This window comes from Amblyomma mixtum, chromosome 10 (assembly GCF_055824585.1).
Source record: "Amblyomma mixtum isolate Tamu chromosome 10, ASM5582458v1, whole genome shotgun sequence".
In the NCBI taxonomy this organism is placed as follows: domain Eukaryota; kingdom Metazoa; phylum Arthropoda; class Arachnida; order Ixodida; family Ixodidae; genus Amblyomma; species Amblyomma mixtum.
This window is the reverse complement of record NC_143021.1, coordinates 47446798-47460933: the sequence shown is the minus strand read 5'-3', so window position 1 is coordinate 47460933 and position 14136 is coordinate 47446798. Positions and strand designations below refer to the sequence as shown.

At 43.1% G+C, this 14136-nt stretch overlaps 1 protein-coding gene across 7 annotated transcripts in view; it reads left to right on the top strand.

The window, feature by feature from the left end:
- The window catches only part of LOC149325704 (polyamine-transporting ATPase 13A3-like), a 783814-nt gene that overhangs the window by 79120 nt on the left and 690558 nt on the right, over positions 1 to 14136 (top strand). For 4 of the 7 annotated variants that reach the window (XM_089563633.1, XM_089563628.1, XM_089563622.1 and 1 more), the window contains exon 5: positions 13870 to 13944. In XM_089563633.1, the coding sequence (XP_089419759.1) occupies positions 13870 to 13944 (75 nt within the window). Of the gene's footprint in view, positions 1 to 13869; positions 13950 to 14136 lie in introns of all 7 variants that reach the window. The other 3 variants (XM_089563634.1, XM_089563623.1, XM_089563630.1) reach the window with 1 other exon arrangement.

Below are 14136 nucleotides of genomic sequence, written 5' to 3'. Positions count from 1 at the left end.
AAAGCAAACTGACGGTTCAGATCACTCATGGCGGCCATCTGAAGGGAATCGTGAGCAAGTGCGTGCCATTCCGTTTCAGGAAAACTGATTGTTCATAGGCATTCGCACAAGTAAAGTTTGGTTCACTATAGTCGCCATGCTTATCAGAAGACTTTTCAGATGGGTGTTTAATTATGTCTTCTTGGGAATCTGTACACAGTTTTGAGAAATGAGCAACCGAGAAATTCAATTCGAGCAATTTTCCTCCGTTCCTTCAAACATTCCAGCTGAGCTTCATGCAACGGAGCAGACGGGCGGTACCGGCGTTTCTAGCGGTTATATAAAAAAAGAGTGGCTAACCTTGGAAGATCTTTATTTTTTTCTGTATGTACCGTTGTGAGCAAGGGTCCCACTCATTGCTTGCGTACTCAAGAGAAGGTCTTAGTGCAGCTTCATATTTGAACGGGTGTGCGCTAAAAAGACGTAGACAGGAAAAAGATTGAGACGTCGCTATCTTTTTCCTGTGTACGTCTTTTTAGCGCACACCCTTTCAAATATGAATATGTACCAACTAGCCCGTCAAAAAGCTTTACTAGTGCAGCTTTGTACGCCTTGTTTGTGAGTTACTTCATGAGCATCCTAATTTTTGTGTTAAGAACCCTAAATTTTGAGGATCTACAGTGCGTGCATCGCCAATGTGTGCTGTCCATTTAAGCCTCGATGTGAACGTAACACCTAAATACTTATATCTTTATACTTGTTTAATCACTTTGCCGTCCACTTTATACAAAAATTCTAGTTTGTTTTTTTTTAATAGAAATGCATATATGTGCTGCTTATTATTAAAATAAGTAATCACATCCAACTTCTTGCACCATTTTACTGGTAATTTTATGTGATATGTTATCAGTTCAAGCACGTGCCTATGACGTAGGACCGTGTCGGCGCATACTATAAAAGCAGAGGCGTCGTGGAATAAAACCACATTCCGTTCCTGCCCTCGTTCGTGCGTCGTGTCTTCCCTTGGCCACGATAGAACATTTTAGACTTAGGTTCTCCTTAATTTGATCAGTAACAAAACTTATAGTTTTAAAAATGAAGCAGTTCCTGTCCACAGAGTAGGCGACATCAATGAAATTATATTAAATAAGAGTGGTCGTATGACTGACCCTTCCTGTGCTCTTAATAAAGATCTAGATTTCCAGATCACGCGGCGTCTAATTAGACATGTTGTTTTCTGTTAGTCAAGTAATATATAACCCAGTTGATGTCACTGTCTGTCCAGGACGTGAGTCAAAAAACCAGAGAGGTGTACGTCTCCCAAAACAATATTTACTACAACAATCAACAACAGCTACAAAACTAAAAGCAGAGGGTTACATCACATAGATAAACATGCAAAAATCAGGCAGAGTTCCCACACGCAGGTGGTTTCTAAGAACAACGCCAAATAGTTCTAATTAGAGTCTTTTGAGTCCATGTAGCAATCGAATGAATGATAATGAAAACAGTCCAATCGGTACTTAAGGTGGATGAGGAATGTCGCTAGAGGAGACCTCGCCGGGGCCTGCGGTGCGTAGCCGAAGGAGCGTCACGACGGTCCGGATCGTTGCGGGATGCGTCGGCCTGGGAGGGCAACCTCAGAGCGTGTTTCCTTCACCGGCGTCAAAACTCGAGTCCCTTTGTCTCCCCTCGGGGCGGCCGCACGGAGGGGACGCCGTGGCATACCGACCTCCTCGCCCCGCGGGTGCGTTGCGCCCATGTATCTTCGCGGCCGTGGTTTCACCCGCACTTGCGGTCCCCAAAGCCGCGCGCCCACGCCGTCTGGTTTTCTTCGGTCTCCGTATAAACGATTATTGCTTCCGCGCAAACGCGCGCACTTTGCACCGTCTGCTTCGCTCTTTCCCCGTGGCTACGTCGGTTTCGTCCGCTGCGTGCCACAGTTTCTATCTTCTTTTGCTTTCTTGGCGGGGCGTCTCGCACTCAGCCGTGACAGTTGAGTATTTCGTAACATATGTGAATTGTTTTCATTTTTGCCATTAATATTTGCGAGGCCCCGTGTGAAAAACTTAACGTAAGAGTAGCGCAAAACCAGGACGACGGACACAAGGGGAGAAAACACACACCAACAACACAGGCGCTGTGTTGTTGGTGTGTGTTCTCTCCCCTTGTGTCCGTCGTCCTGGTTTTGCGCTACTCTTACGTTATGGATCAATACCGACTTGCCCAAATTTCCACCCTAATGAAAAACCTTCAAGTCCAAAAATATTGTCTCCCGACCATTTTGTCTATAATCTCAGCTAATTTATTAATCGTAACTGTTAATTGCGTGCCGGTAGAAAAACACCGTCAGAAACCAGGTTGCTCTTTATTTATTACGTTATGCTTATCTAAGCAGGTATTTAAATAAGGTTCAACAAGGGGAAGCTTTGGGCCAGTTGGTCAGACATGTTGGGGAGGAGCGATAACCGCAAACTTGACAGGACTGAAGATCGAGAAGAGGACAGGACAGGTATTTAAATATTTCACGAGATTATGCTGCAGTACCTTGGAAGGAATACACGTGAGTTAAACAGGTGGACAATTATTTCTAACAAGCTACTTTGCTTAAGAACTGAAACAACACGAGCCAGCAGTTAATTGGTCGCCTCTTTACCTGTTTTAAGAACTTAATAATATTATCACGTAGCGGTGACTACAGTCCGCCGAACAGAAAAACAGCGAGAATGTCTTCGAAACGAAACTCTATATTTGGGCTGACTTGCGCCCCCAAAGAACTGAATCACTCGGCGGAGGCGTAGCAACTAGCGTGCTCGCCGGTCGTCGAACAGAATGCCCGCCGCTGTCGGCCGTGCTCTTTTTAAAGCTGATAGCGAACCTTCGAGATAAAGAGTGGAAGTTACTAGAACATTCTGGCACAAAGTATAATCGGCTCCGCCTGGATGCGATCAATCGAAATAATTCTAGGCGCGTCTTGCGTCACAAACGAAGCGGTAAAGCGGCGTGCCGACAGCTTTGAAGCATGAACAAATAAACACAACAAACAAACGCTACAAAGATTCGCGGCAATATTAAGACAAGAATTTTACCTATAATCTGTGAGTATCTTAAGAAAAATGGCTCAAATTTTATTTGTACTTGTCCACTTTTTCTCCTGTAATCGTTAAAACCAGCGCCACGCTGGTGAACACCCCAAGGTTAGGTTATTTGTAAACATAAATACCCCCGAAAGCAGAAGGTTTGACAGCCGTCGGCGTAGCTCAGCGGTAGAGCACCGGACGCGTAATTCGGAGGTCGTGGGTTCGGATCCCACCGGCGGCATTTGGTTGTTTTTTCTTCAGCTTTTCTAATCAATTAGCTTTAAGCGATAACATATTGAGTAATATTATAAATTGATCAACACCACAAAATATAAAAAAATGAATTAAAAATCTCCTGTGCCCCTTGGTTTCTGTGGCTGTTGGCTTCTCTCATATTTATAGCGAGCCCCTCATTCCCCTTTCCTTGTCTGCTTAATTGCTTAACGAGGGCCTCGGTTCTGGCAGCCTTGGTGCGTTAGGAAGCATAAGAGGGTTCTCACACAGCTTCCACCCTCGCCGTTCGATGACGTTCTACGTCACATCAGCGGTAACTCAGGACGTGCTACGTCTGCCGCTTAAGAGCGTGGGTGGCGCTGGTGAACACCCCAATGTTAGGTTATTTGTAAACATAAATACAGCCGCCGCGGTGGCTCAGTGGCTATGGTGCTCGGCTGCTGGCCCGAAAGACGCGGGTTCGATCCCGGCCGCGGCGGTTGAATTTCTTTGGAGGAGAAATTCGAGGCCCGTGTACTGTGCGATGTCAGTGCACGTTAAAAAACCCCAGGTGGTCGAAATTTCCGGAGCCCTCCAATACGGCGTCTCTCATAGCCTCAGTTGCTTTGGGACGTTAAACCCCATAAACCAAAGCAACCAAACATAAATACCCCCGAAAGCAGAACGTTTGACAGCCGTCGCTGTAGCTCAGCGGTAGAGCACCGGACGCGTAATTCGGAGGTCGTGGGTTGGGATCCCACCGGCGGCATGTGGTTGTTTTTTCTTCTGCTTTTCTAATCAATTAGCTTTATGCGATAACATATTCAGTAATATTACAAATTGATCAACACCACAAAATATAAAAAATGAATTAAAAATCCCCTGTGCCCCTTGGTTTCTGTGGCTGTTGGCTTCTCTCATACTTCGCGATAGTAAGGCATGTTGACGGGCTAGTTGGTATTCATCTTGAAACTTGGGAAAAAACCCACCTAGGCGCAAATGATTTCACGACACAAAAAGAGACGAGGAGACAACGGACAGGCGTCAACTTCCAACTATTTATTGCTCGAAAAAACACATACATTTATAGTCTCAGGCAGCGCCCACATCTACACACCACGTGCCTTATCGCAACCCTGACTTATCGCCTAGCACGAACATTATTGCTCAGAAAATCGTACTCCGCCGCATACAACCTAACTAATGTGTCACTCACGCAGAAGGCTGCCTTTTTCTTTATGAGAAAGGCTTCCAATAAAAGCCTCGCCTCCTAGAATTCGCTCTTGCCCAGAATCCTCGCCTTTTCCAGTCGAGCTGCACGCTTGCACGTGTTAATGTGGCTCACCAAAGTGGCGTATTTGTCTTTATTATTCACTACCTTATTGTCATGTTCCCCAAGGCGTTTGTTGATGCACCTCCCCGTTTACCCTATACAGGACATACCACAGGTCAGGGGTATCTCGTACACCACTCCTTCCATGCAGCGTATGAAGGTGCGCTGATGTTTTATGCTGCACCCAGGGCGCTCAGGGCCATAAATCCGGGGTATAAGTTTGCACAACTTTGTTTGGGGCTGAAAAAACGAGCGGTACCTTGTGCCTGTTAGCCATCTTCTTCAAATTGTGTGACACTTTGTGCACATAAGGCATGACTTCAGGTTTTACCGCAGGATTCAGGGTGTAGATGTGGGCGTTGCCTGAGACTATAAATGTATGTGTTTTTTCGGGCAATAAATAGTTGGAAGTTGGCGCCTGTCTGCTGCCTCCTCGTCTCTTTTTGTGTCGTGAAATCATTTGCGCCTAGGTGGGTTTTTCCCATGTTTCAAGATGCTTCGCGATATTTAATTCAATTTAATTTACTGCAGCGAATCGTGGGCATTTACTTTTGCGAAGGCAAACAATTATAAATGGCGCTACACAAAATACAAAAAATAAAAAATCCTAGCTAACTATGGCGCCTAAAAAGTGACCTGCCAGATAGCAGACCTTCTTAACCACCTTCCTGAAATTATACTTGTTATATATTAATCCAGATCTCTAGGAAAGGGAGAGAACCTTCTTAACTTATATTATCCCTTGATGGCTCAACATGCTCAACCCACAGCGCTTCTAACAAAGTGATATCTGTCAACATATACAATTACTGTGAGTTTTATCTGCATTATATAAAAAAACGTGTTTGTACATGCAGCTGCATGTATATTTTATGACATCTTTATTTTATTTTCTTTCCATGCTCTGTATGATGTGTCCTGTGTTAGAGGAGACTGAAACTCAGTAAGACACATTACTGCCTTTTTGCCAACTTCGTTGGCAACTCTATCGTTGCCAAAATAAATTCAGCCTCAACTTTAAAAACGTGCTTACATACCATGGACCATTCAGGAAAACTCGTTGCGGGACTAGTTGGTTATGCATTTAGTTTCGTTCATATTTAAGCAGCGATAACTTTTAGGCGAATACACAGAGGACATGACAGGACGGGCGCTGACTCCAAATATGTTTATTGAACACGTTTATCGTAGAACATATAAGAAAAGACGACCGTGAGCGCATCCGCATCTGCGTCTGGCCATAGAAGGAAAGGGCAAGAAAACGGGACGGGGAGCAAGAGTAAAGTGGGGTCGCTTTTTTTTCTTCTCAAAGATGACAGCAAAGGTAGATTAAGGTGAGCAGAACGCATTTCGTCCGTTATTTTCAAGCAATATGTATTCGCTGCCATGCAGGGAGACAAAGGTGCTGCTGACACACATGTCGCCTCTTTCCTTGATAAAAAAAAATGCCTCGGATAATTCCCGAGCTAATCTATCTTTGCCAGGGAACATGAACGAAGTCTGGGAAACGCATCAGACTCATGCCTGAATCTACCCGCCCATTGCCGTTCTTGCAAGGACCTAAACGATCAGAACTTTGAGCCACGGCTTGACAAGATAAAAATTCTAACCAGAAGCTCGGGAATTATCCGAAGCATTTTTTATCAAGACAAGAGCCGACATGTTTGTCAGTACCACTTCTGTCTGCCTGCATGCCAGCGAATTCAGATTGCTTGAAAATAAGGTACGAAATGCGTTCTGCTCACCTTAATCTACCTTTGCTGTCATCTTTGAGCCGGAAAAAAAAACGACCTCACTTTACTCTTGCCCACCGTCCCGTTTTCTTAGCCTTTCCTTCTGTGCTCAGTCGCAGATGCGTATGCACTCACGGTCGTCTTTTCTTATATGTTCTACGAAAAACGTGTTCAATAAACATAGTTGGAGTCAGCGCCCGACCTGTCATGTTTTCTGTGTATTCGTCCTAAAAGTTAGCGCTGCTTAAATTTGAACAAAAGAAAATACTAGCATTCGTCTGCAAAACAGAACTGTACGCACAATGACCTTTTCACGCACTCATTCACCAACATCTTAATTATTCTGAGAACTTTGGATATTCTATTCTACTCTTGCATCGGAAATGAAGCCATGTCTTTTGGAAAATGCCGCCAATCTTAACGTTCATTTTCACTGCTTTTTTCATGTGCACCAGAAACACACGAAATACTACAGCAATGTAAACTTTATTAGTACTTATGTCAGGGCAAGTTGGTAAACCTTGATTGTGGAAAAAATAACAGCGCTAACACATGCAACCACAGAACGAGAGGCAAAACACGAGACACAAGCGCTGACTCTCAACTGAATTTTATAGATGGAAGGGGGAACTATAAAGACAAGGAACTGATGGAAAGCGTATGGCAGCGACGTAGCCGGGGATAACAACAGCATCGGAGAACGCACGCGCGCGCAAGCAACACAAAAAAAATCAAAACACACCAAAAAACAACCAAAAACAATTCAACTGCTGGCTGGTACTAAAAAGTCGACCTCTGTGGTAAAGAGCAATAACGACAGGAGAGCAAACTGCCGGGCTAGTTGGTGATGCATTTTGTGAAGGAGTTAGCGCAAAAAATGGACAAGGGAGAGAAATCGAAGGTGTTCTTTCTCGAGAACATGACGGCGGCATACCGGAAGCTCTACTGGCAGGCAAAGTGTGCGGCTAACGAGCATGACTATCGCTTCACGTGGTTCAAGAACAGAAAACTTTTGGTTCGCTAAGGACCTGGTTCCTATGTAATCAAAATAGCATGCGAGGATGACCTAGCACAAATCGTCTGTTACCTACATAGCCTAAACCATACAAACCATGGCTGCTCCGCTCGCTGAACAAAACTACTGCTCTTTCCGCTTGCTCATAGAAGAAAATATTTCGGCTTTCCGCAACAAATTATCTTTTTTTCACCTTAATGTCAGAAGTTTGGGAAACAAGCAGGAGGCGGTGGTCGAGTTCTTAAATAGTCTGAACATCAGCTTCGACGTCATTGCCTTTTCGGAAACGTCGTTCAACGCTGATAGCGACATGAATTGTATGCCTGGTTATCAGTATGTTTCCAATCATCGTGACAAGGCACGGGGTGGTGGTGTGGCACTCTATTTCGCGACGCATATGGCTTTTTCAATACTTGATGAATTCACTGTTAGTTTGCCTCATGTTGAGTGTTTAGTAGCCAAAACAAAGAATGTGCTTTTCGCAGTTGTGTAGCGCCCTCCATCTGCAGCTGTTTCTGATTTTTTGCATTTTATAGACGCTTTATTAGACTTCGCAAACATTACAGGTCATCAGTTGGTACTCCAAGGTGATTTCAATGTCGATCGTCTCTCTTTTAGTACATATAGTAGGTATCTATGCGACTTGTTCCATGTGCATTACTTCCAAAACGTTATAACATTGCCTACTAGGTACTCTGACAGTTCTCACACGCTTCTAGACCTTTGTGTAACAAATTATGAGGCAGATCACGTAACCAGTGGTGTCTTTTCCTGCGATCTTAGTGATCATCTACCTACGTCCTGTTTTTTGCCGAACGCTACCATAAAGCGTAAACAAGGCAATGTAGTAAAGCAGTCATGCCGGAGGGTGAATGATGTCAATATTACCAAGTTCTGCGATTTAATCATGACTCGGAGTTTTCAAAATGTTTATGAGGAGAATGATCCCAACAAAGCTTATGTTACCTTCTTGAACACAGTTCAAGACTGCTACTATGCAGCTTTCCCGGAAACTAATTCCACCCCTCACAAAAAAAAAAACAGAAAACCATGGGTGTCAAAAGATTTGTATAAAAGAATAAAACAAAAGGATAAAATGTTTGCACACTTTTTGCAAACACCAGTAACAGAGGATTTTGAGGAGTACAAAAAAACGAGAAACAAACTAAATTCGGACCTACGAAAGACCAAGTTACAGTACTTTACAGCGAAATTTTCTGGTGCTGCGCATACCCATGACACAGCGAAGATATGGGAGGCTTTCAGAACACTTAACTCTCCAAATGCACAACGTACCACAGTTTCCGTCAACGTTAATGGTTCCGAATATAGCGGCACTGATTTGGCAGATACGTTTAACTCTAACTTCTCATTCCGGAGGAGCAGCAACGCTGTATTTCTGTGCTATATTGAACATGCCTTGAGTTCGTCAATATATCTGGAACATTGTGATGCTGACGAGGTACTGAAGGTAATCGCATCCCTCAAATCTAACCATCATTTGGGTGCGACAACATAAATGTTAGGCCAATTAAGGCTGCTTCACGAGCTCTTTGTGGCCCATTAGCATATACATGCAATCGCATGCTTGTAACTGGCGTTTTTCCAGAAGATATGAAGAAAGCACGAGTCATCGTTCTTCATAAAGGTGGACCAAGAAACGATTTCAATAATAACCGCCCAATCTCACTTCTCCCCCTTTTCTCTAAGGTGGCTGAGCAAGTTATTTTCACCAGACTATCAAATTTCTTTTTCAAACATAACATAATCACTGACAAGCAGTACGCTTTTCAAAAACACAAATCAACCGAAGACGCGCTTTTTTCGATCAAAGATACCATTGCGAAGACCTTAGAGGAACAGAAATTAACCGTAGGCATTTTTTTGGACTTTAGAAAGGCTTTCGATTCAGTTAAGCACGATATCCTGCTGAAAACAATGGAAATTTATGGTATTAGAGGTACACCACTACAACTTATTAGAGCATACCTGCACAACCGCCCTCAATTTACAGAAATTAATGGTGCGCGCTCATCTTCGGCAATGATGAAGTACGGAGTTCCACAAGGCTCTGTACTAGGTCCGCTCCTCTTTTTGTTATATATTAATGATTTCGTTAACATCCCACAGACAATGTAAAAGCTTTTAGCGCAAAACGACTAAGAAAGGACGGGGACAGAACACGGACCCCCCCGTCCCCGTCCTTTCTTAGTCGTTTTGCGCTAAAAGCTTTTACATTACCAAAATGAACCAACTCGCCCAGCAGAACGTGTTACTGATCCCACTGACACAAGAGGTTGCATTATATATCCGGACGATAATAATGTATTCTTTTCTGACGAAAATTCTGAACACCTAGAAACAAAATGCAATAACTGGCTAGTAGAACTGGGGCAATGGTTAAACAGTAATCAGCTACAGCTAAATGTGTTCAAAAGCAAGTAGGTATTGTTTCGCGCGCGAAACAAATCAATCCAGCATAATTTCAGCCTTAGCTTTGCAGCAAGACGTTCAGTTGGGCGAGTTGGTAGATATTCATGACGTGAACAGCGCGAACTACAAGGGACAAGAAAAGAGGGGACACAGGACGAGCGCTGACTCGCAACTAAAAGGTTTATTCACTGAAACCTTCTTATATGAAGAAACAATCAAAGGGAAGAAACAACACACAAAACTAAAAACCATGAAACGCAACATTCTTCTGGTGCTCGCGAGAAACTTCATCTCCCTATCGCAAAGGAAAACAGATGGTTTGCTGACGCAATTCAGTTGATCCCCTGCGATATGAAAAGCCTCGACAACTTCTCGTGTCGTCTGATCACTGTGGGTGTATAGTACACGTGTTTGATTGAATAATGCAGTGCATTTTTTCTTTTTCTTTTTCATGACTTTGCGTTCTAGACAATGTTTGACCACATGTGAAAGGTCATCACCAATGTTTAAGTTCTTCCTGTGCTCTTGTAGGCGCTTGTTAAGGCAACGCCCGGTCTGACCAATGTAACGCGCTCCACAGGAAAGGGGTACACTGTACTCCACAGTGTACCCCTTTCCTGTGGAGCGCGTTACATTGGTCAGATCGGGCGTTGCCTTAACAAGCGCCTACAAGATCACAGGAACAACTTAAACATTGGTGATGACCTTTCACATTTGGTCAAACATTGTCTAGAACGTAAAGTCATGAAAAAGAAAAAGAAAAAATGCACTGCATTATTCAATCAAACACGTGTACTATACACCCACAGTGATCAGACGACACGAGAAGTTGTCGAGGCTTTTCATATCGCGGGGGATCAACTGAATTGCGTCAGCAAACCATCTGTTTTCCTTTGCGATAGGGAGATGAATTTTCTGGGGAGCACCTGACGAATGTTGCGTTTCATGGTTTTTAGTTTTGTGTGTTGTTTCTTCCCTTTGATTGTTTCTTCATATAAGAAGGTTTCAGTGAATAAACCTTTTAGTTGCGAGTCAGCGCTCGTCCTGTGTCCCTTCTTTTCTTGTCCCTTGTAGTTCGCGCTGTTCAGATCATTAATTAGCTTTGCAGGCTATTCCTTAGAAAGGGAAGAATCCCAAAAATTTCTCGCCGTCATTTTTCATGAGCATCTATGCTGGAATGCCCACATAGGAAACTTAAAAACAAGTCTTTCAAGGTCCCTAGGCATCATCAAAAAATACAGAAATCTTTTACCCGTCTGGCTTAAAACAATGCTGTATTATTCCCTAATACAATCTCGACTAAAGTATTGTTTGCTAGTCTGGTGTACCACCTCAAAACAAAATCTTACCTCATTGTTCACTGTACAAAAAAAAGCAATTCGAGCCATTTATTGTTCAGGAACACAAGACCACACATTGCGTTATTTTCTTAAATCCAAAATACTTCGTTTAGAAGACATTGTTTTAATTCAAACTGCTCTGTATGTTTACAAAAAGATAAAACTGAATCTGAATTCTTTCAATACAACATTCATTAAACATGACCCACAATCCCTCGATATACACCATACGTTACTCCTCACATTAGAACTAATTACGGTATCCAGATGACCTCGTACGCTGTTTCGGTCCTAATTAATAAACTCCCATTCATTTATACCTTGTCTCAGGATTTCAAAACTGCTCGTTCATTTAAAAGTGTTATTAAACTTTACCTTCTTTCAACTGTTTGTATTTAATACTGTTTTCTTATTCCCTGTTTGTTCAATGCGTTATGTTTAAGGCCTTGTCCGCTGTGTAGTGTTTTATGCAATGCGTGTCTAATGCTTCAGTGGATGCATTCATTTCCTCTTTTTTTGTTGATGTTTCTTTGTAAACATTGCCCCACAGTGTTGCTGCTGTAAACTTATATCTGTAAGTATGTTTTTTTTTGCTTGGGGCCCGGAGCCCCGTCAGGTAGAATTTATCTGCCTTTAGCTCCGGGCTCCAGGATTCTTGATAATCCGAAATAAAATTCATTTCAATTCAAGAATGGACACATGCTCGTGAATTTATTTATTCATACTGTTAAAACTCTGCATGAGGGTCATTACAGGGAGGGAAACATATACAGACACAAGTGCAATTCTCTTCGCTAAAAAAGAAACACTCAATTGCACGGAATTACAGATTTGCACACCAATCTTCCAGGAACGCGTTCACACCTACCACAGATTTGTCTACATCTGTTTGGTCCACAACGTCACTTGGTAGTTGATTCCAAATTTCTACAGCATCGGGAAAAAAGGAGTAGCGATAGAGATCAGTACGTGTAATACCTTACTGTGATTTTTCCGAGGGCAACGCTTCAGGGTAGGTGTAACATAGTGATGTTTACTAACTTTAACTTTATCATTCATTGTCAGAAAAAAAGTTTCAATTTCTGCTTTGTTCTTCTTACTTCTAGTGATTCTAACTGACACTCTTTTAGCATTGCTGTGACTGAATCAGTGCGGCGGTATTTAGAGCATATAAAATGTGCTGACATCCTTTGAAATCTTTCCAGTTTCCGTTTTAAACCCTTTTGATAAGGACTCCACACTGCACTTGCGTACTCTATGATTGGCCGCACGAACGTCTTGTACGTAATCAATTTAATTTCTCTAGTCGCATTCGGCAACTTCTTCCTCAGGAAACAGACCTTCTGGTAGGCCTTTAAATAGACATTTTCAATATGGGTGCGCCAGTCAAGATTATTTGTTAATGTCATTCCCAAGTACTTGAGACACTTTACTTGATCTAAGGAATTTTCACCGATATTGTATCGAAACATCATAACATTCTGCTTCCTTGTTACTTGCATGTAATTGCATTTTTGGTAGTTTATTTCCATACCCCATTTCAGGCACCACGAGTTTAACGACTGAAGACACCTATTTATGTTCATCTTATCTGCCGGGAAAGCCGTGTTATGTCTTATTTGTCCTTCCTTCTGTCCTTTGTCCGTTTCTTGCGCTAACTTCTTCAGAAGAGCGATAATGACGGGGTGCTAACGCACCTACTGCCATATTTCTTTCCGTGGTACGCTTCCAGGCTGACATGAGCCGTCTTGTCGGCACTCTTGCAAGAATCTTAGTACCTCCAAACCGAGACACACATCCTTAGCGCTTATTAACGTGCGAAACCAAATGCGGGTACTTGTAATTTAAATCCTTTTGATTTCGAGCATGTTCCCCTAAACGCTCACTGATGCAGTGACCTGTTTCGCCGACATATCAATTTCCACGCGTAATAGGAATATATAGACCATTCCGGTGGAACACTTGACGAGTGCTTATCATGTTTGATCTGGCGTAAACTTTTTTGGAGCTGTAAATACGCGGGCACAACTTTCCCAGCTTCGTGGGCGCCGAAGAAGCAATAGGGATGCCATGCCTGTTGACCACTTTCTTTAGGGCGTGTGAGGTCTTGGGCATGAATGGCACAGCCGAAGGCTTTTGGTCCGCAAGACGATCTCCAGATTTTCTCTTTGTTCCAAGCTTCAGTTTTCGAAGGAGAGTCTAGCAAACAGCAACCAAGACCGAACAGGGGAACCCCGTCGCCGAAAGTCGGCTTTTCTTGTCTTGAAAGCTCTTTTGCATTTCATGCAGGCACGTGTTTTTGAGAGACGGTTCCATACGGTGCGACTGCACAGTGCTGCGACTATTATCCCGGAGCGAAGAAGGATTTGTTCCCATTAGATTAAACTGCTTCCAATACTGTGAAAAGAGAATAGCGCCGCGCTGTATGGAATTGTCTGTAAAAAAACTTTTGCGAGCATCAAATGAAAAAGAGCTGACCGTTATATGCGATGTCGTAAATTGTTAACAAACTTCACACCGCAGTTTGTTACAAGGCGAAAAGGTATGAGTAACACTTGTTGCTGGGCTAGTTGGTGCATTATTCTTCGTACAAAAGTTAGCGCAAAACATGACACTCACAAGAAAGGTTGGCAGGACAAGCGCGTTGTCCTGTCCACCTTTCTTGTAAGTGTCGTGTTTTGCGCTAACTTTTGTACGAAGAAAAAGGTATGAGGTTTAAAAAACCGTGAAATTTACGTTGCAGGAGACGCATCTGAGATACTTCGTCCATCAGCACATCCGCTACGCCTGGAATACACAAGAAGCAAGGTTCTCGAGAGTAAGGTACATCCATTATTTACCTCGTGGGAAACCCACGACAAACGCAGTCAATGTGGAGCGCAAAAAGTTTGGCAGATATGTCGAACCTAGCCAGAAAGTCTTTTTTCTCTCCTGTGCTCTCATATAAAGGCAAGATGTCAAAGTGAAATACAGCTTTGTAGTAGGACTGCCCACTTCAAGACAGCCAGTA